General features: G+C 39.6%; 2 protein-coding genes across 2 annotated transcripts in view; both read left to right on the top strand.

Annotated features, from left to right (window-relative positions):
• The window catches only part of COL24A1 (collagen type XXIV alpha 1 chain), a 124,265-nt gene extending 110,483 nt beyond the window's left edge, over positions 1 to 13,782 (top strand). The window contains exons 51-60 of the mRNA XM_088526064.1: positions 103 to 165; positions 947 to 1,000; positions 2,372 to 2,407; positions 7,910 to 7,945; positions 8,038 to 8,064; positions 9,266 to 9,331; positions 9,873 to 10,041; positions 11,152 to 11,261; positions 12,316 to 12,531; positions 13,585 to 13,782. Coding sequence (XP_088382190.1) covers positions 103 to 165; positions 947 to 1,000; positions 2,372 to 2,407; positions 7,910 to 7,945; positions 8,038 to 8,064; positions 9,266 to 9,331; positions 9,873 to 10,041; positions 11,152 to 11,261; positions 12,316 to 12,531; positions 13,585 to 13,731 — 924 coding nt within the window. The 3' untranslated portion in view covers positions 13,732 to 13,782. The remainder of the gene's footprint in view (positions 1 to 102; positions 166 to 946; positions 1,001 to 2,371; positions 2,408 to 7,909; positions 7,946 to 8,037; positions 8,065 to 9,265; positions 9,332 to 9,872; positions 10,042 to 11,151; positions 11,262 to 12,315; positions 12,532 to 13,584) is intronic.
• Positions 13,783 to 15,548: 1,766 nt separating this feature from the next.
• Positions 15,549 to 27,203, top strand: part of ZNHIT6 (zinc finger HIT-type containing 6) — a 29,417-nt gene continuing 17,762 nt past the window's right edge. Inside the window, exons 1-8 of the mRNA XM_088526015.1 lie at positions 15,549 to 15,607; positions 16,182 to 16,247; positions 16,339 to 16,445; positions 16,527 to 16,612; positions 17,927 to 18,030; positions 25,407 to 25,475; positions 26,246 to 26,326; positions 26,812 to 26,892. Of these exons, the coding sequence (XP_088382141.1) occupies positions 15,549 to 15,607; positions 16,182 to 16,247; positions 16,339 to 16,445; positions 16,527 to 16,612; positions 17,927 to 18,030; positions 25,407 to 25,475; positions 26,246 to 26,326; positions 26,812 to 26,892 (653 nt within the window). The remainder of the gene's footprint in view (positions 15,608 to 16,181; positions 16,248 to 16,338; positions 16,446 to 16,526; positions 16,613 to 17,926; positions 18,031 to 25,406; positions 25,476 to 26,245; positions 26,327 to 26,811; positions 26,893 to 27,203) is intronic.

Consider the following 27,203-nt stretch of genomic DNA (forward strand, 5'->3'; position numbering starts at 1 on the left):
GTTACGGCTCTTAAAAAATATCTTACTTCCACTTAGAAGAGATTAAAGACGAGTCAAAAGGTAATGTTCATGTTTGACTACACTATCCCTTTGCATTATCAGGGTCCTGCAGGCGACGGCGGCCTCATTGGAATTCTGGGGCCGAAAGGTCCAACAGGCCAAGTCGTAAGTCTTTTGCTGAATGAATGAAAGAGATTTCAGGATGGCTTGCAGGTTGCATATTTCTTTGCTTTTAGGGAATTCTATTTTTCCTATTTTCAAGGACAGAAGTCTTCTTTTTTAAGATTATGTACTATTGGAGAGTGTGCATCCAGCTTAAAGCGTAAAGTGAAAAAATAGAGGGAAGGTTGCAGCACAGAAAGTCTTACTGCAAGATGCTCTTCTCTCACTGCTGCCATTGACATCTCCTCATTTGTGATACGTGTTCACTGAGCCATCATCTCATGACCAGAGGCCATGCTAACAGTTTCGGTGGCCTGTTCCAATAAGTGTTTTCTTTTCCTAAACATCCCTGTATAAGAGAAACTCTGGAAAAGAATATTTTTCTCTAAAGGAAATGAATCAATAAAGTAACATTTTGAGCAGTACCTTTTGGCAGCATTGTAGAAATACTTGTGGGCAGTAATATTGCTCAAGATATAGTTGTAGGTAGCTCAATAAATACTGATCTTTAGTAAAGAAAGTGCTTAGACTTCCACTTTTTTAGTGCATGAACTCTCATGTGGAAGGGGGGGGCTCTCCAAACATAAATAATTAATAATTATTAAAGAGAAATTGTTAATTGCATATCAGTGTGCACTCAGTCTTGAGAACAACAACACTGGCATGGTATTTTGGATATATGTCAGGAGTATAGGCTGAGAAACTTTAAACCAGGGCATGTCTTCAGGAATTTCTTCTTTTTGAAAACATGGCAGGACTAATAAATTCCTATGTTTATTTATAGGGATACATTGGCCCTGTTGGTCGAGAAGGTGCAACAGGTCCAACTGGCAGGCCTGTAAGTTCGGATTCATTTGTATCATTGGGTTATTTCACCCACATACTTTTTTTTTTTTTTTTTTTTTTTTTTTTTTGCAATTAGCAACCTTATTTTTCCGTTTGCAAACAGCAGCTTGCAAGGTTCTCTTCATATTATGCCATGCTGATGAGCTAACCTATGTGATTCTATAATAGAAACAAGATAAAAAAAGTAAGCACCATGACCTTTTCCCCAAGTACAGTATACAGAGGGTCTGTATAGAGGGGCCAGCAGGCAAGTCAAGGCGTAAACCTGCATCAGATATTCTGACACAGCTGAGAGCATCCATGCTCGATTTCAGTGTACTTCAACTTTCACATGTTGGTGCCATACCTTTCTTTGACCTAAACTTTCTCCAGACATACATACTGGATGAACCCAAAGGCCCTGATTGGAGAGCTCCAGTCTTTTCAATCCTTGTCGATGACCCTCAAAGCTCCCCAGGTTGTCTGCAGTGAGGATGCTCTGCCTCTGCCCTTGTTTCCATTCCTTGTCACATCCTCAATGCTGGAAATGGGGGAGTCCTTTGCAAGGGCATCCCCTTGCTCTGTCTGCAGTCCCTTAGACCGGAGTACCTCTCCCACCCATGTTACTATCAGAGTTCCACTCTCTGAATGAGAAGACTTGAATGGAATGGGAATATCTAAAAAGTTGAAATGAGAATTATCAAAATAACACAAATATTGAATAAGAATAATAAATATGAACAATTACATGTGCACAGGAGAATTGAAAAGGAAAGAGGAAAGGAAAGGCTCCTTCTATAATTAGAGTATTCTCTTTAGCTGTTGGGAGAGAACAACATGGTAAGTCATACTGCATTCTTTTCATTCCCTCTCAGGAGAAAAACTAAGCTTCCACTTCTTTTCAGTTCTTTTCTGAATGAAAACTTTTAATAGACTTTACACTGAAACAAATAGTTTGTCATTATCATAAAGAAAGTGTTATAATTGAAGATGAATTCTCTGTGATATGAAAAGTTGCCATCAGTGACAGGAAGCACCCGGTTTGCTTCTCAACTCTTAAGATGGCAAAACACTGACCTGCTAGTACCATGGATCAAATAGAAGAATAGAACTGACTGACTAGAAAATATTAGGAATTAAAGTTACTGAGCAATCTGAAGAAAACAACCAACTTTCTAGATATAATAATTACAAGATGTTTTCAAGTAATTTGCTTTTCTAATAATACAGCAGAATTAGAGCCCCAGAACTGCAAATGTTTCTACAGATGAGCTGAGACTGGAGTATTCCTGTAAGCAGTGTAATTTTTGCACATCTTAATTAGTTTACTTCACTCCCAGAAGGCTAGAAAGCATGTTGGATTAACAGTTTCTCTTTCTTGCAGGGACCCAGGGGAGAAAAGGGCATACGGGGTGAAATTGTAAGTTGAAACAAGTCTTGTGTTTTCATTTTTAGGCTCTTTTTTTTTTTTTTTTAATATTTCCATGTTACTTGGATGTACTTTTGAGTCTTCTGAATGCAGTGTACCAGGCAGTCCAGCTGAGTTCCTGGGAAGCCCTAGCCTGGAAAGCTGAGGCCATGAGCTGAAACCTGACCTTTTTCTGGGCAAGTTAGCTCCTGTAGGTACCCTGGTAGGGGTGTTCTGCCTGGGAATACAGTCCCTGATCATACAGATATCACATCTGTCCTGCTTCATAGTTAAACCAAAAAAATGCAATTTTCAAGGTTCAACATGATGTATGTTAAGAACCATGTTTGTGAGTCTGCCTGATCCTGTCTAAGGAGGGAGATAGAATATTGCATTAATTCTCTTACATTAATATTTAATTTATTTTAAAGTGCAGGAGCTACTAAAGCAGCGGATTAGTACTGACTGTACAAAAGGCCAGTGTCAATTTATCATATTTACTCCAAATAGCTATCAACTATCATTTTAGTCTTATGACATTATTGTATGTGACAGTTTTATAATAATCTGCTTTGCCAGTAACTGGCCAGTGTGATCTTGTGCCTGTTACTTTGCCTTTCATCTTACCCTACTCAGAAACATTTGTTTTCTCTTATCTTACTGTGTTTTGGCTTAAGGTCTGCCTATGCACAAAGACAGCCAGTTCTGACCTAATTGCCTTATGAAAGACTTCAGAAATAAATCAGCAATGCTGAAAATTGCTGTAAGAATTAAGGCTCAGAACTAAGCTTGCTGTAGATGTCTCAGGGAACTTTCTGCTTTTGTTCTAATGTTCTTGGGGCAATTTCTGTCTCGGAGTAGGAGTACCACCAAACTTTAGATTCATACTGCTGTTAACCCTTGTAATTACATGTTTCTCATATCCGTTCCTAAAGTTTATAAAAATTTATCAGGATAGAGCTAAAAATGCTCAGACACACACACACACACACACACACACACACACCCCAAAAGGCAAAATCCAAAACTGTGAACAAGAAACACTCGTATCCATAATCGGTGCTGGCATTTGACAACTGAATCATGAGTTCCTTCCTGAGACTGTCTTCAGAAGTATGTTTAATTTAAAATGATACACAGCAGCATTAGTTTAAGCCCTGTAGCCAGGGAAAGGTTTTATTTCCAACTATTTTCAGATACAGAGGAGAGAAAATGATTTTCATCCAGCTGTGTGTTCCAAGCTTTGAATTTATTCTTTTAAAATTGATATTGGCATTCTTCCTAGAATCTCGAAGGTTTTAACATTTCCCAAGGCAGTTCTACTGCTACTGTTTAACTTACAGTTTTTAGTGTGTCATGGGTATAGTGATCATTACTAGAAAGAAATGTCCTCTTTTCCACTGGAAAACATATACAGAATAGCAGGTCTTTGTGAAACTGCTACAGGGTCTGTCTGATCCAAATAACACTTTAAAAGAAAGTATTAGATATTATTCTAATTACAGTAAAATATATTTCACCAGGAATTTTAGGCTCTGTCACTGATGCGACAACTGTCTTGCCTTATTCTCAAATGCTGGCAGCTCTGCAAGCCTCCTGTGCTAGCAGATACAAGGCTAGCAAAGGGTTTTCTTAGTAACATCCCAATTGGTAGGACCCTAAATCCCTGGTGTTTTGTGGTTCCGAATTGCTCTCCTTTCTGTTGTTGCCTTTGGTCTAGCTTCAAGTTGTGCCAAGGGAGGTTCAGGTTAGATATTAGGAACAATTTCTACATGGAAAGAGTGGTGAAGCATTGGGACAGGCTGCCCAGGGAAGTGGTGAAGTCACCGTCCCTGGCAGTGTTCAAGGAACGTGCAGATGAGGCACTTGGAGACGTGGTTCAGCAGGCTGGGCGGTGATGGGTTTACAGTTGGATTCGATGATCTTGAAGCTCTTTTCCAACCATTATGATTCAGGTAGGATAACAGCACCCAGGCAAACTGTCAGGCATGTGATAGTCCTCGGGCAACAGTGGGAAGGTGTAGAGATGCTAGGGCAGTTGTGACAATCTGATTGTTTTTGTCATGGGATTCATCCCGCCTTATAAATTTTCACAGCATTCATTTTCTCAGTACCTAAATATTTTTATATCAAATGGGTTTCTGTGCAATTATCTTAAGCAGATTAATAAAATGTCCTGTTTGTAGCTTCAGTAAAATGTGAAATATAATGTTAAACAAGAATAGTTTAGAAATCCATTCCTTTGTCCTTAGCAGTTTGTCAAGAATAATTCTGTTGAAATCAGTGATTACATTAATAGAAAGATGATGGAAATCAGAAAATAATGTAAAACGTGCCCTATGTTTTTATACCACCTGAGATCTCACAACTCTCTAATTTGAATTATGAAATCCAATCAATACACTACAAAATCTTAATCTTGAAAATTAGTATGCACATGTTTTAGCTTTAAAAACGAGTGGTGCTGTGCTGTCTTTGAGATTGCTCATGTATTTCAAGTTAAGAATGTGTATCATTGCATGCAAGATCAAGGCTGTACAGCATCAGAAAAGATTAGAGTTTTGGCCTTTGAACTTCTGTACTACCAATCAAATTAAGTGATTAAGAAATTAAAAGACCATGCTAAAACTAATTACTTTATTCTTTGCTTTTGTTATTATGAACTGGAATTGCACTTTTCTCACTTAAATTCTAATATGATCAAAGGATAAATTAAGTAGATTTGTAAAAAAAAAAAAAAAAAAAAATCCTGTACATTCCATTGGAACATTCTGAAATTAACTTAATGCATGAAATTTGTAATTTAATATTGTTCTGATGTTCTGCAACAAAAAGAAAGAATATTTATAATGTCTCTGCAGGATTTTTTGACATACTCTGTGTAGTTTTGTTATTTTTGAAAGGTTTGTAAAGGTAATTGATATAGGTCTTTGAAGCTTTAATGCATTTAAGAAATGTAATATGCCCTAAAGAGTTTTACTGCAGTTAAAAAATAGTATTCAATATTTACCTTTTTCCACATGGCTTTTATTGGCAAGAAAACAGTGAATCAAGACAAATCAAATTCCTCCATTGCAAAATATCTTAAAAACATAGGAACAGTGTACTTGTGATATTACCAAAAATAAATAAATAAAGAACCAATTCTATGTCAGAAACTACTACAAACTTGAGCTGTCCTACTCCCAAGAATCCTGGAATTTTTTTAATTGTGACATATGCCAAGATGATTGAAATATTAAGTGAAGCATTCACTCATCTGAAAAATCTATTGGAATTTCTAAATCTTGGCATCCAGAACAAAGACACGTATTCATCAGAGAGCGGTGGTTACTCAGGGACAAACCGTTGAAGATATTCTGTGTTGCCCTGAGTTGGTAATTGTGTAGTCAAGTTTGGTGGGAAAAAAAATGACAAAATTGATCTTACACTGTCAAATTCACTTCTCACATTTGTTTCACATTCCTTTTCTTTTTATATCAAATATATTTCATTAAGCATGATCACAGAGTCTAGTAGTATATACTCAGGGGGCTGGAAGAGTTCTGCAGCAGCCTGACGGTATTTGAGCTCCTGATGCGATGACCTAAATGTGGATGTTGACTTTCTCAACTGTCATCCAATAGTAGAGCCCTGTGGAACCCAGTTGATCTGCATCAGCTGAGGTTGCTTTCTAAAGCAGTCACATGGATGTCATCTCTGCAAATTGATCTGTCTTTGGTTTTGTTATAATGATGAACAATAATAATGCCCATTTCATAGCAATAGGATTTCAAAAGAAATTTCAATTTTGGCAGTGGGCACACTCAAATGAGTGAAGAGATGCTTGTAACTTGCCACAAAATCCATAGCATTTCAGTGTTACTCTATGCTGAAATGAATTACTCTTTAATTCTTATTTCCCAACATTAATTGTTAATATCTTTATAAAATATCAGTGTTTGTTTACAAGATGGCTTAAAGTTTCTTGTGTACGTGGAAGAAACACAAATAAAGCTTCATCAGTTGAAAGGTGATGCCTATAGTTTATGCCATTAGTATCTTATTTAAATATCATTGGACCATATTTTTTAAAATCTGGAAATAGCTTCAGCTGTGACTGTCACCTATTCATATTGCAGAGCATGTATAGCGTGGCACTCAGCCTCAGCGCTCATTTGCAGTCCCTCAGCACAGCCTTGCTGCTGTAGATCTGGTGAAAGGTTTTAAATAATGGCCCCCACTTTTTTTTTTTTTTTTTTTTAAATTTAAATATATGTGATTTATGTGTTCTTGTTACGGTGGCAGCTTGAAGCACAGCCTTGAGATCAGCACTTGTTGCATGTAGAAATACACGCATCTCATTGTGAAATCTCCTATAAAGAATACTACATTAAGTGATTTACATCTTGATATTTCTTCTGAATAGATCAATTTAGAACATTTGTTAGCATGCTTGTTGTTTCTCTACTGGTCTAGACTTAGAGGCAAGAGTGCTTTTGCTGGAACAGTTTATTGTACTTGAAAATTGGTATAAGCAATAGCAATACTGCTAAAAAAATTTGGCTTAAACTCAGTTATGCTAAAACATTTTACTAATGCATAATACAGGTGTTGCCTGCATTATGTATCCTCTTCCTCCTCTTTCATTGATATTAAGCTGCTGATACCTTTTCTCCTTTTTTGCAATGTCCTTGCTATTGTTTATGTTACAGCAGCTCCTAGAGGCTTTGAATATATAGTGACTCAGGAACATAATGTAGAAAAAAAGCACAAGTATCACCGCATATATGCGTAAATGTATTCTTAATTTGAATCGTTGGTCGTGGATAATTCAGAGGAGGAGATGGTCTTTGTGAGGGTCTGTACCTGACCCCTAGACAGCTCTCTGTTTCCTTTCATGCTTTAGATTTGAGACTGTGTGTTTTAGGCATTATGAGCTGGAGGAAAGCTTCTCCTCCTCTTCCTTCTCTTCCTACTGCATCATCCTACAGCGTAAAATTATGTTCCTTAAGGTTAGGAATAAGGGCATAATTTAAATAATGTAAAAGAAATGTGCGGTATCACTGCTAAACAATGAACATTATGTATTTGGGCTGAAGGGTGACCCTGCATTAAGAGGTAATAAATGCTTAGCAGATATTCATGCAGGCAGTTTTTTATTACTAGCTGTAAATGTTTTTCTGATGCCTCTATGACCTTTCATACAACATAGTTATTCATATTTATAATACATAATATTGGCACACTATGAATTAATACTCTGTATATGGCTTCTGATGTGCCTTAACATCAAAAATAATTGGATAAACAACTTTTGATGTTCAACCCAACCAACACTTCTCGCAGCAATGTTTTCACATTAACAGAACATGGTACTTTTAAGAACAGCAACTAATAATCAACAGTTTTACTAAGACCTGTGTCACACACTTTTTTGCTCCATTGTACACATGAGCGTTTGTTGATTTTTTAGAAATGGAGAAGCAGAGACATTCACCTTTAATTGTTGCATTTTATCTCTGTTTCTTTCAGGGCCCTCAGGGACCTCAGGGCCAGCCAGGGCCACCTGTAAGTGCATAAAAAACGTGCGTAGTTTTCCGCTGTGAGAGTATCATGTGCAAATGCGATGCACCTAAAACCTGCTTTCTCCAATTTTCTAGGGACCGCCAGGACCACCAGGACCAAGAGTAAGTTCCCTGAGAACACTGCAGTATGGCCCTTTTTGCTGGGAGTGATCTTCTCCAGATGCGTTGCCTGTTTAGTCACCGTATGGGAAAAGCAGATACGTTTCCCTATGGCCTCCATCACTGCACTAACAGCTTTTGAATGTTTCGTCTTACACCAGCACTTCCGTTCTACAATGCTGTTGAAACTTTAGTAGGCAAAGCTCACCTTTGACATGGCTTAGAGCTGTCTCACTGTAAAAAAATGGTTTGTTTTCTGTTGGAACGATTCTGCATTTGAACAATCTGAAAGAAAGCACCAGGAAAATCCTGTAGTATCTCTGGCCCAGATGATCTCCCTATACATATCCAACTGGATTGTTCTCTTCTAAGGGATTGTGCCAGTTACTAGGACAGGGTCAATATCTGAAGGATCCAAAAAGCTGGGGTGGTATCCTAAGAACAGGCTCCAACAGAGAACAATCCTAAGACCTGCTTCATATGAGTGGATTATCCTTTAAAAAAAGGAACTTGGAGTTCCTTGTAGAGGAACTGTAGAGAGAGATGTAGTGTATACACCTCTCAAACAGTGCAGGGAATGGAGATAACAAGGGAACTGGTTTCCTCCTGAGGCTGGCTCACGCAGACCAGGGGGGCTGGCGCTCACTCACCCTCCACTCAGACACCCACCACACGTTTCTTTCTCTGCTGGGCAAGTGAGCCATGGCCTTTTCTTCAGGAAAGGAGCTTTCAGCTGGCGAGAGACCTGAGACCACAAGTGAGACGAGCACATGTGGTCCAAGTTGTTTTTGTACAGGTACCATGTTCTTTGTTGTGCCTTTTCTGGAAAGGAATAAAACACTGATTTCAATCATTTTTCTTAACTATACAGATTAAACAGGTGGAGGGAATAGCTGGTGCACTAGTCTGTTACTATTCTAGCATCGTATTTTTTGCTTCTAGGAGTATGATCGTTAAATTTTGTGTGTGGAGGGGGAAGTGTTAATAGAAAGGTAATATGCTATTTCTGTGTGTATGCTTGCTTTCTTTGGAAATGGAAGAGAGGATCCCGTTTCAAAGGTATGTGTTTACATAGATATCCCTCCCCCACCCCAAAATAACGAGCATATCATCTATATGTGTCTACAGCAGTGCACAAACAGTTTGCTACCTGTATCTTAGGTTATTTCTGTTGATCTTATGTTCTGGTTTTCATTTTTTCCAGAAACAAGTGGACATCAATGCTGCTGTTCAAGCCTTGATCCAGTCAAATGCTGCACTGCAGATGGAGGTAATGTATTTCACTATATTTATATTGGCACAGAGGGTATATAGTTATAAAATGTTTTTTAAAGACCAGAATGAGGCCTCTTTACGAAGACTTTATTTAGGATTAGTCATGGATTGCAGGCAATCACTATAGAATATAATTAAATATAGCAAGATATATAGGATGCAATCTAAACAAAGAGATAGTCTAAGACCAGATTTCATTGTTCAGAATCTGAGACTGCTGAGTATACTTGAAAAATGCACTAATTTTTTCCTTTTTTCTTTTTTTTCCTGTATCCATATTTCTACATCAACATATCATAATGATGCAATTGCATGATCTTAACCCATCTGTAACTTCATTATACTGATATTTTAATAAAATATACTAATTTGTTTATTGGAATATATCTTATTCTTACCTTATTTTATATGGCTGATTGCATGCATCATAAACACTTTGCTTCTATCTGGATCTTCAATGGCCATTTGATTTTTACTGCATGCGCTGCTGTTGTGATATTTTTTGTGATAACACAATTACTAATGGCCCCTGGCAGAGATACCAGAATACTGAAGTAACTTTACTAGATCACAGTACAGAGATATTCAGAACACTGCACTACCTTAGCAATTTGCTGCACAGCATCAAGAACCCTCTTGGCACTCGGGATAATCCAGCCCGCATCTGCAGGGATTTGCTTAACTGTGAAAGGAAAGTGTCGGATGGTAAGTGTCTGCTTTCGTAAAAGCTGAAACATAGCTAGGCTTTGAAATGTCTTGTTTCAGAATGTTACTTTCCACTTCAATTGTAATGGGTATGGGTTTTTTATTATATTGTGTTGAAGCAAGTACAGCCATCTTTATCTTTAAGATGCAAACTCTGGATTTTAGAGGGGAAATGATGTTACTAACTAATATTCATACCCTTGTTTGAATTTGATTTAACCACATCATCTGCCATGATTTTGTGTGGATCAGATTCTCGATTTCTAATTAGAAAAGTGCCTGCCATTGTCAGTTACATTGACAACTGTTGGTTGGTCTCCAAGGAGACTCTGAATGAATGTTTCAAATTATTGTTAAAATGTTTAGCAATTTTGCTTAGATATAAATTATATTCTGAATGTTTAAGAATGTAATAAATATATGTAAGTATCCCTATTATCAAGTGTTAACATTAAACAAGCTAATGAGAAAATAGGAAATGACTTTAGACATTACAAGGAAATAAATGGCTGTTCCTTGGCATATGTCATGACTAATCAATGAAGACTATAGTAAAGATGAGCCAAGCCCTCATTAAGACTTCACTGCTTAATGCATCTCAGTCCTTCAGGGCCTCCAAGGTCACTGACCCCGTCTCCACTTTACAGAGGATTGCACATGCTCATGCAGACTGTAGAGCAGAGGCTCACCTACCTTTAACCCTAAATTAAAGGGAGCTACATTTTGCTATAATTTAGATATACCTTATTTGTCCTGTTTTCCTTGTGGACCAAATTAGCTGTTTCACAGTGGGGAATATTCCTTATTAACATCACAAGAATTTGTGGAATAGAAGTGTCTTGTAGAAAGAAGAGTAAGAAAGGATTTTCAAGATAACTGTGAGAACAACAGATTTTGCATCAAAGTCTTTGCATACGTAGCCAGTACTGGATGGCTGTGACGATTTTGCTCATTGTCTACATTGCAGTGGTGGAAACATTTTCTTGTTTCTTCCATTCCCAGTGAAGCTGTAGTAACAATATATCTGATACTTGCCAGAAAGTAAATAAGTAAATAGCTTAGTAACAACTGTATATATATATATTTTTATCTGGGGTTATATACTAATAGGAAAATACTGGATTGACCCAAATATTGGATGTCCTTCTGATGCCATTGAAGTCTTCTGCAACTTCACTGCAGGTGGTCAGACGTGTTTATCACCAATGTCTGTGACAAAGGTATAAATTGCTGCTTGCCATGCCACAACCTTGAACAAATGAATGCTTGTTTATTTAACTTACAATATAAGATGTTAGGTTTCAGTTGGTTTCTTTTATGTTTATCTCTGTGGGATAGCATGTCAGTATATATTCCACTATGGAAATTACAGAATAGTGGAGACAACGTATATTAGTTTTGACTAATTTGAGCATTAGATGTTTGTTTACTTACCTTCCATGCTGTTAGAGCTCTTCTTTTTCCTTTGCTTTATAATTTTCTGTATAAGATATAAACAAGCCAGAAATTCTCCTAAGCTACATTAGTAATTGAGTATAGAGATGCTGAGATTGCTAAACTAACTAGCAAAATAATTTTCAGCACTTTTAGATACTGATAAATGCCTTGTCAGGAGGAAAAGGTTTTCTTTTATGTCACATAGGGATCTTTCAAATTTAAGAATGTGAGAGTGCTTTACGTTATCACTGTTGCTCCTCAGGATAAGCAGATATGTAAAATTCCACAAAAAATAAAGTATCTATTCCTAGTGGTCCTAATCCACAGGGATATGGGTTATGTGAGTAGGATCTGATCTTGCAGGAATTCTTCTTTGGAGTAACTAGAAGAACTTTAGACTTGCTGTTTAAAATATGCTTATAAACTTCAGGTTATTAATGGGATCAAGGTATTGTTTAAGGACAGCAAATGTTGTGAGTACAGATAGAAGGCTGTTGCTGAAACCACCTTTGTTTGAAAAACACAATGATTTGTTTCAGTTTGTGTATTTACAGAGTAATGGTATCTGCCCAGCTGTGTCCCAGCAAGTTTGTGAGCATTAGCAAATGTTTATATTTAGACTTTGAAAATGTTCTATCAAAGTTTCTGTGTTTGTAGTATTCAGTACCTCCTCAAAGGAATAAATCATGCTCTTTGGCATTGATCATAGTATATAAACATGTGTCCGTGCTCCCATGCCTAGACACTGCTCATGTAACTGTGTGTCACTTCATGTTGCTGTGGCCAGCCAGCATAGTCCAGCTGCAAGTCTAATGATGCTTTTCTTGTGGAACTTAGCTGGAGTTTGGCGTTGGAAAGGTGCAGATGAACTTTCTTCATTTACTGAGCTCCGAAGCAACCCACAGCATCACAGTCCACTGTCTGAACACGCCGGTGTGGGGACTGAATGAGGCAGGTGGCCAGAAAATGTCCATTAGCTTCAAGGGATGGAATGGTCAAATGTTTAAAGCAAATACGCTACTTGAACCAAAGGTGCTTACGGATGAATGCATGGTAAATACTTTTTAGCATTATTAAGCCCGTAACGGAATCAGTGCTTAATAATTATTAACATTCTACAAATAAGCAAGCTTTGAGGATATATATTTTTCCTAGCGTTGTAATGATAGCTTAGATTTTCTTGCTTGGAAGTTTACTACTTGCGTGGTTCTGTCTATGTGTCTATATGCAAACCTTTGATATGAAATTCAACATCTGTCCAAATGCAAAACCAATTACAGTAATGGAGGCATTCGTGCTTGCTGTTAGCATTGGATTCCCTGTAGTTACAGATAACTACAAAGGGAGAAGAGAGAGCTTAGAACAGATCTAAGGAGGTGCTCCTGGGAATTTCAGGAGCAGTTTTCTCGGAATGAAAATTCAGTCTTCAGCAGGAATTCTGCTGAGGTTATCCAGCACAAAATCTTAGGTGTACACAGACTAGAAGTTTTTTTTGACAACTAAATATCATTAAATTCACCGACTCTCTCAGTTGCTTAGTTATTTAGTAAAAGAATGATGGTCAGAAACTGACTCTTTGGCTAATTAAATTTTTAAGTCATATTTTGGATTTTGTAAAAATTGGAAGAACAGATAACGATTATTAGATTACTAACTATGATTATCAAGATAAGGTAAAATCATTACCATATCTTCCATATTTTCTTACCATATCAAATAATTTTGGTCAAACACTGACAAAAATAGCAGCTGAGCATCTTAGACTTATAGTATTTTATAGCTCTTGTCATTTACAGAGACAGAAGGTGTGAGAGAGTACAGTCTGATCCCTTATCGATACAAAAGTGATTTTAAATCTTAAAATAGAAAGTGGATTTACAGAGGCACTCAGAAGCTGCTTTGCTTCTGTCTCTTATTACCACACACTAAGGAAATGGTCTAATCGTAGGTGTGGCTGCTGAAGCCCCCACCTCCCCACTCTTGTTTGGGGCTTATTTTGTACCTGAGGAATGTTTCAGTGTACCCCTCTGGCTCCTTTAGGACGGTTTCAGTTTGTGTTTTGAGGTTCGTCTCTGACACCAAGTTGCTGTTCTGCCTGTGTTGCAGATCCAGGACGGCAGCTGGCACAAGACTCAGTTCTCTTTTCACGCTCAGGACACTAGTCAGCTCCCGGTCGTTCAGATTCACATGCTCTCTCATCTCAAACCAGGGCAACAGCACTTCGTAGAAAGTGGCTCAGTGTGCTTCCTTTAAGGCTCCTATGCTGGTTTTTACATCACTATGGAGTTGTTGCATCGATTGAACATTACAGACACCATCACCGCTATGAACCTGAAGAATTATTTCAAACAGAATAGGTTAAAGAACCTCAGGAAGTAAAAGACTTCCTCCTACGGAGAAATGGCATTTAAAAATATAAAGAAACAAACAAACAAAAACAACAAAAAAGACTTCAACAACTTCGATGAAGTATTTAATTTTTTTTATATTGGTTGGTGCTTTCTTGTATAATTTCCTGGAACTGAGAATTAAATATCTGCCCACGGCAGTCTTCAGGACCTCTGATGTTGTAGTAACGCAAGAGCACTGCAAGCAACACCCGAGGAGAGCTGGAGACACGCAGTCCTGCGGAACAGTACCGGCTAGGGCTCCGAAATGTGCAATAGCTTGTGTTTGAAACGTGAATTATGCCACAGTACAATACATCTTCTTTAGCGCAAAGTTGTATTATAGTCCTGGGTGGACACACACATCTTAACAGATGGCACACTACCTCTTACGTGTTTCTGTCCGTGTTGCCTTGGTGCTCTTCATAACACAAGGTGCTTGTGGCCTTAGCGGAGATGATCTGAGTCCCTTTTTGTCTTTCAGACTGTATGTGCTGGTTACATCGAGATACGTTTCTGCCGTAAAGGTACTTATTATAAATTGTTGGTCACCTACTTTGTTACAACTAAAGCATTATTTATGTGGATTTCCTGCTTAAAGTATTTTTGTGTGCTGTTGTGGAAGCGGTATATGCGGCAGAGCATTGTATATGATGCATATAGTCAGAAGAGCTAGCTTTGTAGGCATTGTAAAAAAACGTTGTAGAAGAGCCACCTTTTGTAGTTTTGAGCTTTAGACTCTGTATTACAGTTAACTTTTTTGAATGCCAAAGGCATCTTAAGATGATACAGTGTGTATATATTTTGTACCTTGTTCAAAGTTTTACTACAGCATGTCTTTGGAATGGCTGCTGATAAATTATAATCATTTTATCAACTTAGAAATTCCTTTGTTTAACAATATTACTAGACAATTTTGATTTTCTTAAATTAGGCCTACAATGCCTTAAAAAAAAATCAGGAAATGCACTCTTTATGCCGCTATGTATTTTCAATCCAAACTTTACTCCATTGCATATGACATGATGCCAAACCGTACTGGGGAGCAGGGAGCTGTTCGAACATTTTGACCCTTTTGTACCAAACTGTAATAAAATGAGCTTTAAAACTAAAAATTTGTCTTTGATTATTCTGCTTCCTAGTGTATAGTCTGAGCTCAGGGCCGGGCGCGTTCCTGGGCCCAGGAGGTTTGGGACAAGGACTCTGTTTACGAGGCAGCAGGCCTGCACTTCTCCTTTTGCCTCCTGCCCTGAGAATCAGTTTTGTTCTTGCTGGGAAAATTTAGCAAAAGAGAAAGCAAGGTTGTAAATGCACTGCTTATATTTCTTACTGTAATTTTTGCATTTTCATGGCCATCAGTGTCACTTCATAAGCACTCCTAGTTTGGTTTGGGAGCTGATGTTGTGATAAACAGATTTATTTTAGCAAGAATGTCACGTTTTGGAAAATGTTCTGCTCTGTATGTTGCACTGTTCTTTTAAAGCACAAGTTTAGAGCTTGCTGACAGCTCGTTTAGTGCGTCTCAAAACTCATCCCTGAACGACAGAGGCCGGAGCAGGCCCGGTGTCCCCCCGCCTTCCCGAGGCCGGGGTCGCTCCGCGCCGCCAGGGGGCGCCGCCGCCGCCGCCCGGCCCCGTCGGGCCTCGCGCGCCGGAGGCGCCGCCCCGCCCTGCCCGCGCCGTCATGGAGGCCGCGGCGGGCGCGGCGAGGCCGCGCGGCCCGCGGAAGATGGCCCTGCGCAGGTAGGGGCTGCGGGCCGCCGGGACCGGCGCGTCTCCGCACGCGATGGTCGGGCCGCGGTCCCGCCGGAGCCGCGGGCGCGGCGGCCACGCCGGACCTCGAGCCTCCCCCGGGCGGTGCCGGTGGCTCCCCGCCGGTCCCGGGCCGGCGCGGGGGGCGCCGCCTCCCGCCTCGCTGCCCTGGGCGCCGCGAGCGGAGCTTGCGGGGGCTGGAGGGCCCTGCGCCCTTTCCAGCCGCAGCAGTTTTCGGCCCGCAGGGCGGCAAAGCCGCCCCGGGAGGCTCCCAGCTGCAGCTCTGTGCAGCCCCGCGGCCGCCCTGCTTCCTCGCGAAGCGGGCTGCAGCGCTGGGCCCCGGCGTGACCGAGGGCAGGGGAGCCCCGGCGCACGGTGGGCGCCAGGAGGAACCTCCGCCGGCCCCGCGCGCCGCTTCCCGCCGTGCTGCCAGGCCCGGGCACTGCAGAGATGGTCCCGCGGCTGCTGCGTTTCCCCTTGCTGCTTTGGTGCCGGTTCTGAGGCACCTGGCAGGGGGCAGGAGCCTCCGAAGCTTCCTGGAGACGTAATGATTTCCTTCCTTCAGGTGCGAGACCTGTGGTGAAGAGGAAGCCAAGTACCGATGCCCACGATGCATGAAATATTCCTGCAGGTATTTATGATCTGAATTAACTTTTTTCTTTGTCTTTGTTTTTATGCTGCTCAACCTGACTTGTTAATATTTTGTTTGTGTGTCATTTCAGTTTGTTGTGTGTAAAGAAGCATAAGCTTACACTGAACTGTAATGGAGTCAGGGATAAAACAGCATTTGTTTCAGTAAATGAGTTTACTGACTTGAACCTTCTAAGTGGTAAGATTATTCTTTGTGCTTTTTAAAATTCACCCTTTTTAATGGGTTGGCACTAATTTTTTTCTGTTCTTTTATCTTCAGATTACCGTTTCCTGGAAGATGTAGGAAGGACAGCTGATGCTGCTGCTCGAGATGTTTCTGTGCACAGGCCAACAACAAATAAATTTGTAAGTTTTAGGTTAGGAACTTAGTTGGTTGGAAATGAGGTTCAGTTTCTTCGAATTTCCACTGAGACAGTCACCATCCAGGCTTCAGAGTTCATGAGTCTCCTCCGAAGGCATGAGTGACTCGGACATCTAGGGACAGAAATCGAAAGAAGTCTGTAGCTTTATGTAAGAATTAGTAATGTTGGCTACATCTAATGCTTAGAAGAATAAACTGATAAAAGTGTATGCTCTTAAAATAATTGATATGACCGTTCTTGCTGTTTGATGGCAGGTGTGTGTTAAGAAATCCTGACTCATTCCTTCCACCTTCACATTTTCTTTAAGAAAAGTATTCCCATGTAAGTAGTGGGTGTTAGTTGCCTATAAATTATTGCATGCTTTGACACGTATGAAAGGAGGGCAAGTAGAGCTCTGTAATGAGTAAATGATTCATTCATAATGGGACAAAGAAGTAAAAGCCAACCTGCTGCGGATAGGAAGGGATTTGATTGAAACTCTTCAGATTGTTTGAGTCATTAATGAGACGATGTTTCCTAAAAATCCTTTGACAAAAACTGGGAAGAACAAGATGAGGAAGGGGAGGAAAAAAAATCCACTCTAACGTATTTTAACTCATTGATAAGTCATAAAAACTCGTTGATATGTCCAAAAAAGAAAGTTGTTTTCCAGGCTCTGAGGGCATGTAAATGTAGCATTAAAGTGTTCATCTGGAGAGAATTCATGCTGTTGTTTTACTACAAAATAAATTCGCAGGGCTTCAACTTTTTCTTAGGCTGGAGTCACGCGCTGTGTCTGTGTGTTCTTGATCATAGGGATATTGTAAGAATACATGCACTGAAGCTGATGAGATGCCATGTAAGGTAGCAGCTTTTAGCATTAGGTAGTAGGCACCTTTATAGACTTCTATCCTTAATGCCACCTCCAAATCCTATTTTGTCAGAGTGGATGAGATGGTGCTTGTCCATCCCTTTTGCTGACTGGGTTATAGCCCTAAAACAGCTCCATGGGTGGTGGTGCATCCACAGGGGCTGCGTGTGTCTTTCATGGTATGCCTAAGTTCAAAAAAAAAGAGCTCGGATGTGGTGTTTTTTAAGCCTGGGAAAACTTCACCTCAGAATATCTGACATAATTTCCTTTGTTAACGTTTTTTCATCATGATTTAAAAAAAAGTAAAAGGCCACACTAAATGTGGCCTTCTCTATAGCTTCTCCAAAGTTCCCTTCATTACTCATTACTTCATTACTCATTTTTGTTTAATTTTAACTTTTGATTACATTGTTAATGTTCAATAATGTTGTTTTTATTTTTCGTTAGATAAATTACTTGAGAAATAGAGCTCGGAGGCATAATATCAACCTGAAAACTCTTCCCATTGGATTTACAAAAAGAAAAGAAAATTCAACCATCTTCAATAAGAAGTGAGTCCCTGGCTAGCTGCGGTCAGCAATATTTTGTTGTCACTGAGCACGTCGTGATGAGGGTCTGAATTCGTCCCAGGGCGGATCTGGGCGGCCTTGAGGCTCCGGCCGCCAGGTGTCGCTCCCTGACAAAGTGACGACAGAGGTGGGGAAGCTGCTGCCGACGCTCCTGCGCCTTTTCCTTTGAGAAAGCATCATTTCTTGTTTTTGCAGATACCTTATTCTTGGCAGAACATAAGGCGTAAAAGAAGTTTAGAAATGTGACTTTTTAAAGCACATACTTTACCAGTTCTAGCTACCAGAGAAAAAAAACATGGAAAAACCCATAGGAGGAAAGGGAATCTGGGATATTTTCTCCTCCCTTTGCCCCAGATTTATGCATACATGAGGCTTTCTTCTTTCCTTAGGAAAGACCAGAGGATAGCCCCAAGCCTTGCTGGTGCTGCCAAGGAAGCAGAGGTTGTCTGCCTCTGTGGTGACTTTTTTTTTTTTTTCTTGGCTTTGTACCCTATTCTTTATAGATACTTTAGCAGCATAAGCCTAGCACAAGGTATCTGAAGCTTTGAGGTGAGCTTAACTTTTCTGGAAAATCTCCGAAATGTCATGGATACCTGGCACAACACAAACATCCCTAGGAATACAGAGTAAAAGAGGAGTCTCAAAGAGTTAGAGCAAGTGTAAAGAGCCCAGACATTCTTGCAATAGAACAGAATAGAACAGGCAAAAAGAGTTTTTGGTCCTTCTTGGTAGGATTCTGGGCATAGTACAATCCTGTGTGACAAAAATTTGCCTTGACATAGCATGTTTTTCAGGTTTTGTTCTCTGGAAAATCTTTTTAGAGTACGTAGTGAAACAGAGCTTTTATTTGGAGTGAATTAATCTTTGAGCGGATTAAGCATTCACATGTTGTTTTTTCTAACAGAAGCAGATTTTAATCCTAAGTGAATGGGGTAAGGAAGGTGACTTATTGGCAAATAGTCAAGGAAGTATTTTACTGCCTGGGAAAATACCTTTTTTTCTCAATAAAAACAGTCCTTTCTTGAAAGTGTTAGCCTATAAGGGACTTTCAGGTCTCATCATAAAGGACTTGGTCATATTTTCCATTTGTAAGAGGACAGGAAGGTAACCATCTGTTTCCTGCAATGTAGTTCAAGGCTATAGAATTTGTTCTGTGGTTACTGCAAAATGTAGGTGCTTAAAAATGGAGTAAAACATCACTGTAATACATAGTTTCCTCTAGAAAGGAGGAAAAAAAAAGAAAAAAGCCTGTTCTGAATTATTGCAGTACTTAACCTATAGTGAAATAAGTCATATTGCAGCTAAAAAGCTGAAATTTTATACGTCCTTTAGGGCAGAAAAGAAGCTTAGTCAGTGATAGTGTTAGAACTTCTTCCTGCTAAAAGGTTATTTCTTTAAGTTCTAAAATCCCAGTGTTTCCTTACATTGTGTTGATGTTTACTAAATGTCGAAAGGAGACAGGTCAACAGTAGACTCAGTAACAGGTCAAAAGTAGAAGTTATAACACCTTGAAAAATCAGGTTCTTGAGATATGTTTGGTTGGGGGAGCTGTCCCATTCTTTTCCTTAAGATTGATAGATGCTGCCTTTGCTGGGATCAGTCATTTTGTTATGATCCCTCAGATGGTTTCTGTGCTAAACATTATCAAAATTACTGTGCTGTAGGGTGAGCTGTTCTGAGCTGACTCAGGGAAGAGTTTGGCTCTCAGGTCAGATGCAGGTTCATCATTTGAAATGAGGTGCCACTTTACACATTAAGAGTAGCATTTTTATGTGATTTGGCTGATAAAGGATAAGCAGTAACCACCAAACTCCCTGCACCTTCCTGTTTTCAGGTTTATGCTTTTGCATAAGACAAGTAGAAGAAACAATCCTTGCTACAATATGCCTTTGTTCCTTTTATTAAAAGGGAAATATAACCTGAATATAGCAGGAAGTCCCTTTTCCCTTTTTTGTCTTCCAGGGGCACTTTTCAGCTGGATAAACTCTGAACCAGCTCACCGCAAAGCTTAAGCTACCAGACTTAACAGCTTAAACCGGTCCGAGTACAGACTGTTGCAATTCTGTTTCCTCTTGTGCTAATGCTGTTGCTCGTGCAGTGTGGACTGAATTCACTGGTTTAGATAAAAGCTAAGCACCTTTACTTTTAAGTTGACACGTTTTTCCTTCTTTTGTTATGTGGGTGCCCGAGGAATCAAACCTTAGGTTTGACTGAAACACAGCTACACTATTAACCGTTCGGCACTTATCCCACAGGACTCCATGACACCCATTAGCCCTTTAACTGTAATACTTGCCAAAAAGTTAAGCTTTATACAAGGGAGCACTTTGCAGTGCCCAGGCTCTGGTGTGCCTGCCCTTCTGCACAGCTGAGTCCCTGTGCCTGCTTTTTGCCAGTGAGGATTTGTGGAGTGACTGCTCTGGAGATGGGAAGCTGCTCCACATATGTGCGCAGAAAGCTGGGAACAGTCATTCCTGATGTCCTCTTCACACTCTCCGTGTGAGCCAAGCCGTTAGGCCGCACAAGGCAGGAATGAGAGTAATCCAAGAGTAGGAAGTACAAGATGTATTCTTGTGTCATCCCCTGCCCTGCCAGCCCTGGAGGACAGATCAGGGGTTGTTTGGATGAATTAACCAGACTCTTCATTTCCTGGTTTCGGTTAGTTTGTTTGCTACATCCAGTGTTGTGAAAGCATACGTGCCAATGCTAGGTAACACTAGGTTTGGACTAATTTGTCATCTTGGGAATGTAGCAAATTAATGGGGGAGCAAATAGAAAATGGAGTCTAAGTCCAGTTTATAGTGAGCTCTTACCAAGGAGACATCAGATTTAGAGGTGATGCTTAAGATGTTTATGTTTATTCCCAATGTTTTTGGAGCGTGGTTTCAAACACATTGCCTGTGATATCCCATTTCCCGGTGCAGCTGATAGTTCCCCTCCTGGAAGCAGGCTGCTGTGGATTTGGGATGCTCTGCCGGCACAGGGAGCTTTTGGGAAGGGGTGGCAGGTTGGGATGAGATTGAGGAGCACCTGGGAGCGGGATGAGAGGGACTCATTCCCTTTATCTCTGGTCTTCGGTTTAATACTGAACACAAAATATAGTATGGGGGCCTAGGAGCAGCATTGTATCAATGATCACTAGCATTATGGAGGTTACTTCAAGGAGCACTTAAAAGCCCCAAACAAATCTTTATCTTCAACTAGATTAAAATAATTTAAATAAATCAAGTGTTGCTGATATTTAGTATCTACCCAGAAGTTTTGAGCTGTATTTTGTGCTAATGTTACATTGTTAGACCTATTAAATCTAGAAGAGTGGGGTCAGCAGCTGTTCAGAGAATGAGCGCTTGCTCTGGAGCTGGAACCTTTTTAACAGCTGAAATGTTTAACTCTCATAGTGAAATTGTGGAAACTTGCAGAATATAAACAGGACAGGAGTTTCATTCTTTTAAGATAACTATGGTTTGGGTGACTCGGCCTTGACAGTGTCCCTTTGATTTATGCAGGACTCTCAGTTCAACTCCAACATGTTTAATTATTGCAACACATACGGTTAGTAAGCCCTCCTGCTGCTGGGAGGCCCCTTGATAGAAGACTATAAGTGTTACAAGGGAAGTGCACTTCAATTTCTTCATGGATTCTCTTGCTGTTTACTGTAACTAAGAAACACTTTAGCTCTCAGTAGAAATAATTTGGTTTTACTGTTTATCCATCAAATTTTAGTTAGGAATTAGTTTAATGAAGCTTCAGCTAAGTGGGGGCATCCTCTTTTGTGTGCTGTTCATGGAAGCTGCAAAACTAATTATGTGCTGTGGCTGTGGGCTTATTTATGAAATCAAACCACTATGTGTTCTCGTGTATTAATGGGGTTTTTTGTTTTCACAAGAGAATCTAGTCAGTTGCTGAATATTCATTGATTAAAAAAGTTAAGAAAGGCAATATTACTCAAAGGAGTAGATACTGAGTGTGCTGTATTTCACTTAAAATTCGGTGCACCAGATAAGAGTTGTAGGTGTTTTCAAAGTTGGAGGATAATAGTCCTTCATTAAACTTCTCTGTTTCCTGTTATTTCAAAATAACATAAAAAATACTACAGTATTTGTCTATGCTTTGATGTAAGGTAATCTCATGCACTTTTTTTTGTAAAACTCTTTTTTTAGAGAGTTAGTTGCTAAGTAGAAGCAAAATGCTCAGTGAATAACTGTCTTTCGCAGGCTGACCCTAAGTATTTTTGTAAAGCCAGAATTGCAGTTGGTATCTTACAGTGTGGTGAGTTTAGAACTTTGAGTCAGATTCTTCATTAAAAAAAATACATAGAAATATAAGGACTTCTGCAGCAATCTAGGCAAAATTGTATTAAAGGAAACCTAGATCAGAAAGTTAAGCTTTAAGTTATATTCCATAAATGTTTTGAGAAACAGGCAGTCATAAATCCTTCTAAAATTCCTCCAAGGAACTTAACCGGCATCTTCTGGTCCCTGAATCCTTTGTCCATCTCTCCTTTACTTCCTAGCAGCTGTACTGCCTGCACCCACAGCACCTGGAGCACACAGCACCTGAGTGTTGCATTAACTGTAAAAGACAGTGAGAATCTCGGCAGTTCTTCGGAAAACCAGCCGAAGTTGACAGCTGCTATATATGTTTCTGCTACCTTTGCAGCATGAAAAATATTTTCAGTTGTTGCTGTCAAAAATTGAAAAAGCTTATGTGGAGCTCTGCGAAGTGGCTGGTGAAGAAAAGAGAAACAAATACTGAAAATACTGAGGGGTGGAATTTTAGGAGAAATAAAAGGGAAATAGATACTTTGATTTAGAAGAACAGTAATGGTAAAACAGTCTGTTCGGTTTAGATCATAATTTGTAGCTACATCTCATGTGGGAGAAGAGGCCCTTGGCTTCTCTTTCTCCTTCTAACTGGCTTCCATGCTTCTGAAGTAGCCAAAATGGGATGTGAAGCCAGGCGGTGCAGGGATGGGCTGCGATGCTGCTTTTAGTGACATCAGTGATGTGCTGTAGCTCTCCCAGATCTGTGCTCTGTGGTAGCTTTGTAGTCAGTGCCTTGGTATCCGAGAAAACCATGGAGTGGCATTCCATGGCGGCTTAACGGCGTGGAACGCTTTAAGCTCCGAGCCGTTACTCAACTTGGGATGACTTACTCAATTAAGCCTTTTCATGTAGAAAATGAACATAGGACATGTCAATTATAGTTGAAGGAAATACTACCCTAGTGAGCCATAATGGAAAATGAAGTCAGTGAAATCTGGAGCCAGGATATCTAATTTTAATCTGAACTTTTTGTGAAGCAACTTTTAACATCTACAGTTGACATCAAGTTCTCTAATTGTGCAGATATCACTGATGGTGAGGAGTGCTTTGCTGCAATAATAGGCATCCAGCAGATTGTTACAAATCTTCACTACTTAGAGAAACTCATTTTATGTAAGTCTTGCTGTTTTTCAAGACTCTATTTTACAGTGGAACATATGAGGCTATGAGTTTTAAGTTTCTTTATTCCTTGCATTTTTCTGCACAGTTCTTATTTTATCTTAGCTCTTTCTCTCTACTATTTGCTTTCAGACAAGAACACTTAGAAATGAAATAAATAAACCCAATTTACTTATTAATGTGATGGAAAAACCAACACTTTGGATTTTCTGAAGTGTTAACATTTTGACAAGAAATGACATTTTTATGACATTGCATCTTCAAACTTCCCTGATTTGTAGCCTTTTCCAAGCACTAATCCATAGGCTACGTTGTGCCTGGTAGGGATAGAAAGGGTGAAAGCCTACAAGGAGGCCTCCAAGCTGGTTATACAGCTGCAGTGCTGAACCAGCACTGCCTCGGCGAGCCGGCAGGGAACTGGTCTTGCCTGTGAGATCAGACTGTTATGGGGCTGTTGTTTCTACAGATGCATAAGGGATGCTTTAATACAGCAAGTTCAGTTGTGGGATATTTGGTAAGGGAATGTTTGTTTATTTGGTAAGTGCACTTTATAAAGTGTTTACATTAAAAAGTGGTATCAGAGTTAACTGAACTTAGCAACCAATTTGTTGTATACTGTTTTCCAGTATGTGCTGCTGGATGCATGTACATTTTTTTTCGGTAGCCAACTTGTCCCTGCTGGATGATGTTTCATCCCCCTGATAAGCAAATTAAACAGCGTGTCAGAACAGTAGCATTTTATTTTTAAACGTGGTACAAAGAACTTTACAAAACTGTTTCTGATTATCCTGGATATAATGATTCATAGGTGTTACGTAGTGAAAAATGGTGCCATAATAAATTCCCGCACTTCAGACTTATCTCTAGCCTTTGCTTTCTAAATGGTATTGGTGTATTTTTTTTTTTTGGGCCTTTCCCCTAATTTTTATTACCAGTCATGACTGTAAAATTCTGAGCCAGTGTGGGTTGCCATGATAGTTGGGGCTTTTTCTTTTGAGAGCTCTTTTAGAAAGAGATTGTTATTTTCACTTAGAGATTGTGGGAAATTGAAGCTATGAGGAGAAAAGTAGTTTGTCTGAAGTCAGTCAACAGTGACTCTAGGAGCTCATCTGTAGAAAAGTGACAAAGCCAGAGAGAAGTTTCCTGATCTAGACAAGTATCCTCTAGGCAATACAGGTTTTCGTAACATAATATTACACTGACAACCCCATTTTAGTAGTTTTTATTCTGAGTTATTAATCACACAAGCTTGAAGGAGAGAATGGCTGAACAACCAATGAACTGGAGAGGTTTGTGAGGGGCACATGAGACTGTGTTGTGTCTCTACCACAAGCTTTCTGTGTGGTGTTTCTGTAAAACATTGAATGCCTCTAACTTCCATTACCCCTGTTGCCCTAAAATGTAGCTCCCTGCTTGCACACCCCCCTTTCCTGTTGAGATGATCACTGCCTGCAAAGACTGGTCTCTTGATTCGTGTAGAGCTGGGCCTTGGCTGGGACCTCTGGCTCTTATGATAGCAAGGGGGTGGCAACCTGTCCAGGTGCTGTGCCAAAAAGCGTTTTCCTTTTCTCAAATGAAAGGGCAACTATGCATACAGTAACTCAGCTGGGAGATGCTTCCTCTTCCAAGTGAAATGTTGTTATCCGTTGGTTTGGTGATATCTTGCCTGCATTTGTAAGGAAGAGTTTTTTTTTTCCTTCTGAGGACAGGAAGGAGCTGCTATCTCTTTTAGGGTGCATCTTGCAGGTTCTCTGCCTGCTCCTTTTACTCAAAAGTACCATTCAAAATGTATCACTGTATATTGTCGTTTCCTTACATGTTACAGGCTACCAAGCTGTATCTTGGAAAAAAACACAAGAGTAACCAGCTCGCATTACTACAGTATTGAAAGTATGCATTTCTGTTTCTTTTCAGGGAGCAGAAGTTCTACTGGCATTTGAAACTGGTGTTTCCTCACAGTCATGCTGAATACACGTTAAAAAGGTATAGAGCTTGAAAAACAGATTTTTTTTGAGTGTACACTAGTGTTCTAGAATTAAACTACAGAATATTTTGATATGATCTCATTCAAACAAGGTAAACTCAAATATTTCTGGCTATTAAAGAAGCATTTATGTTTAAATTATTTGAAGGTCTGTAGTTCTTTTCTAGTTTGAAAGCTAGAAGAAATTTTATTCTCAAATTGAGTGTCTTCACAAAGTGTTTGATTGCTAGCCTTGTGTAAGTATACCAGCCTGTATATGAATATGGTACTATTCTGTACACCTAAGATACTCCCATGGAGCAGATGTTCAACCAGATTTCCCTCGCCATCACAGTGAAGCTGGCCTTCATATAGGGTGCAGTGGTTGCATAGGTGCCTTTGTAGGAAAGCCAGAAAAAAAAACTTCTATTAGCAAATTTTTCTGTCTTTTTTTTTTCCTCATCATAAGTTTTCCTAGCCTGAAGGGGAATGAGAGGTGTGCCTTGCCTACTGCTAGGGCTGTAGGAACAGCATGTTTCTGCTGCCGCGTTAGGAACAGAGATATGCATCTGCTCACTCCCTGTGGGTACTAACAAAGTCCCAGTGTTGAAATTGAGGCAGAGCTGTCAATTACGTGTATTGATACGCACTTCAAATCCTCCCACAAACTACTTTGTCATGCAAACTGCAATGGGCAGGCATGTAGCTTCTTCCATATGACTCAGATGAGAGCTTTTTGTGTACATGATGAACTGTATCTTGTGTGTTTGATTTTTATCTTTGGTGAAAGGGTGCCAGAGGATAGAACACTCACTGATATCCTTAAGCCCTATATTGATCCAGTGGAGTCAGATCCTGTAGTTTGTCAAAGGTATGTATTTGAAGATTTTTTTTCCCCACATTTATCTAATTATAAAAGAACACAATGTTTCTGAAGAGATCTGTTAAACTCATTGTAACAGTATGTTAAACTGAGTTCCTGGGCAGTGGTATATTCTTAATTCCTGGGATAGAAACCATCCATTCACTAATGAAGCCTTTGAATAGACACCACATTTAAGCAGGAGAAGTTTAAGAAATTGATTCCTGGCATAAAGGTCAAATAAAGCAACTCAAATTCTAAAAAATTGTAACCAAAATTAACCACAGTGGTGGCAGTGAACCATTTCTTTAGGAAGAAGTAGAAAAGGTAGCAATCACAGCCGTGATTTATAACAGATCTTGAGCACGCGGCAAATGATTGTTTTATGAACAAATATTCTTTTTTTATTCTTGACATGCAAAATGTATCTATCTCTTGCTCATAATAAGGAAAAATCTGAAGTATACCACTTAAGGTCTCACGTTTTTTTTCAGATTAAAAATCTATACAATGTCTCTTCACTCAGATGTGCAAATTTTAATGAAAATAGAAAACAGAAGACAGAACTCCACCAGGTAAGATTCATCTTTAGCTTGTGTGACTGCTAGCTAAATGCAAGTTTTAAAAGTTGGGATATGCTTCCTTGTCTTTCTTTGATTTAGAAATTTAGAAGGAAAAGATTACATAATCTCTTGGATTAAGTTTCACTGAGTAATGTGTAACCATAAAAAAAAAAAAAAAAAAAAAAGGTTGTTTCTTTTAATACATAAACATGAAGTTTCTGTGAAGTGGCTCTGAGCAGGGAGTTCAGTGGGCTCGGGCACTCAGTGCTCCTGCCTGGCTGCCCCAGCGTGAGCCCGTGCAGATGGGGCAGTGCAGGAGACTT

Source organism: Tinamus guttatus, unplaced genomic scaffold (genome assembly GCF_059628265.1).
Source record: "Tinamus guttatus ecotype Peru unplaced genomic scaffold, ASM5962826v1 Tinamus_guttatus_pri_ptg000242l, whole genome shotgun sequence".
NCBI lineage: Eukaryota > Metazoa > Chordata > Aves > Tinamiformes > Tinamidae > Tinamus > Tinamus guttatus.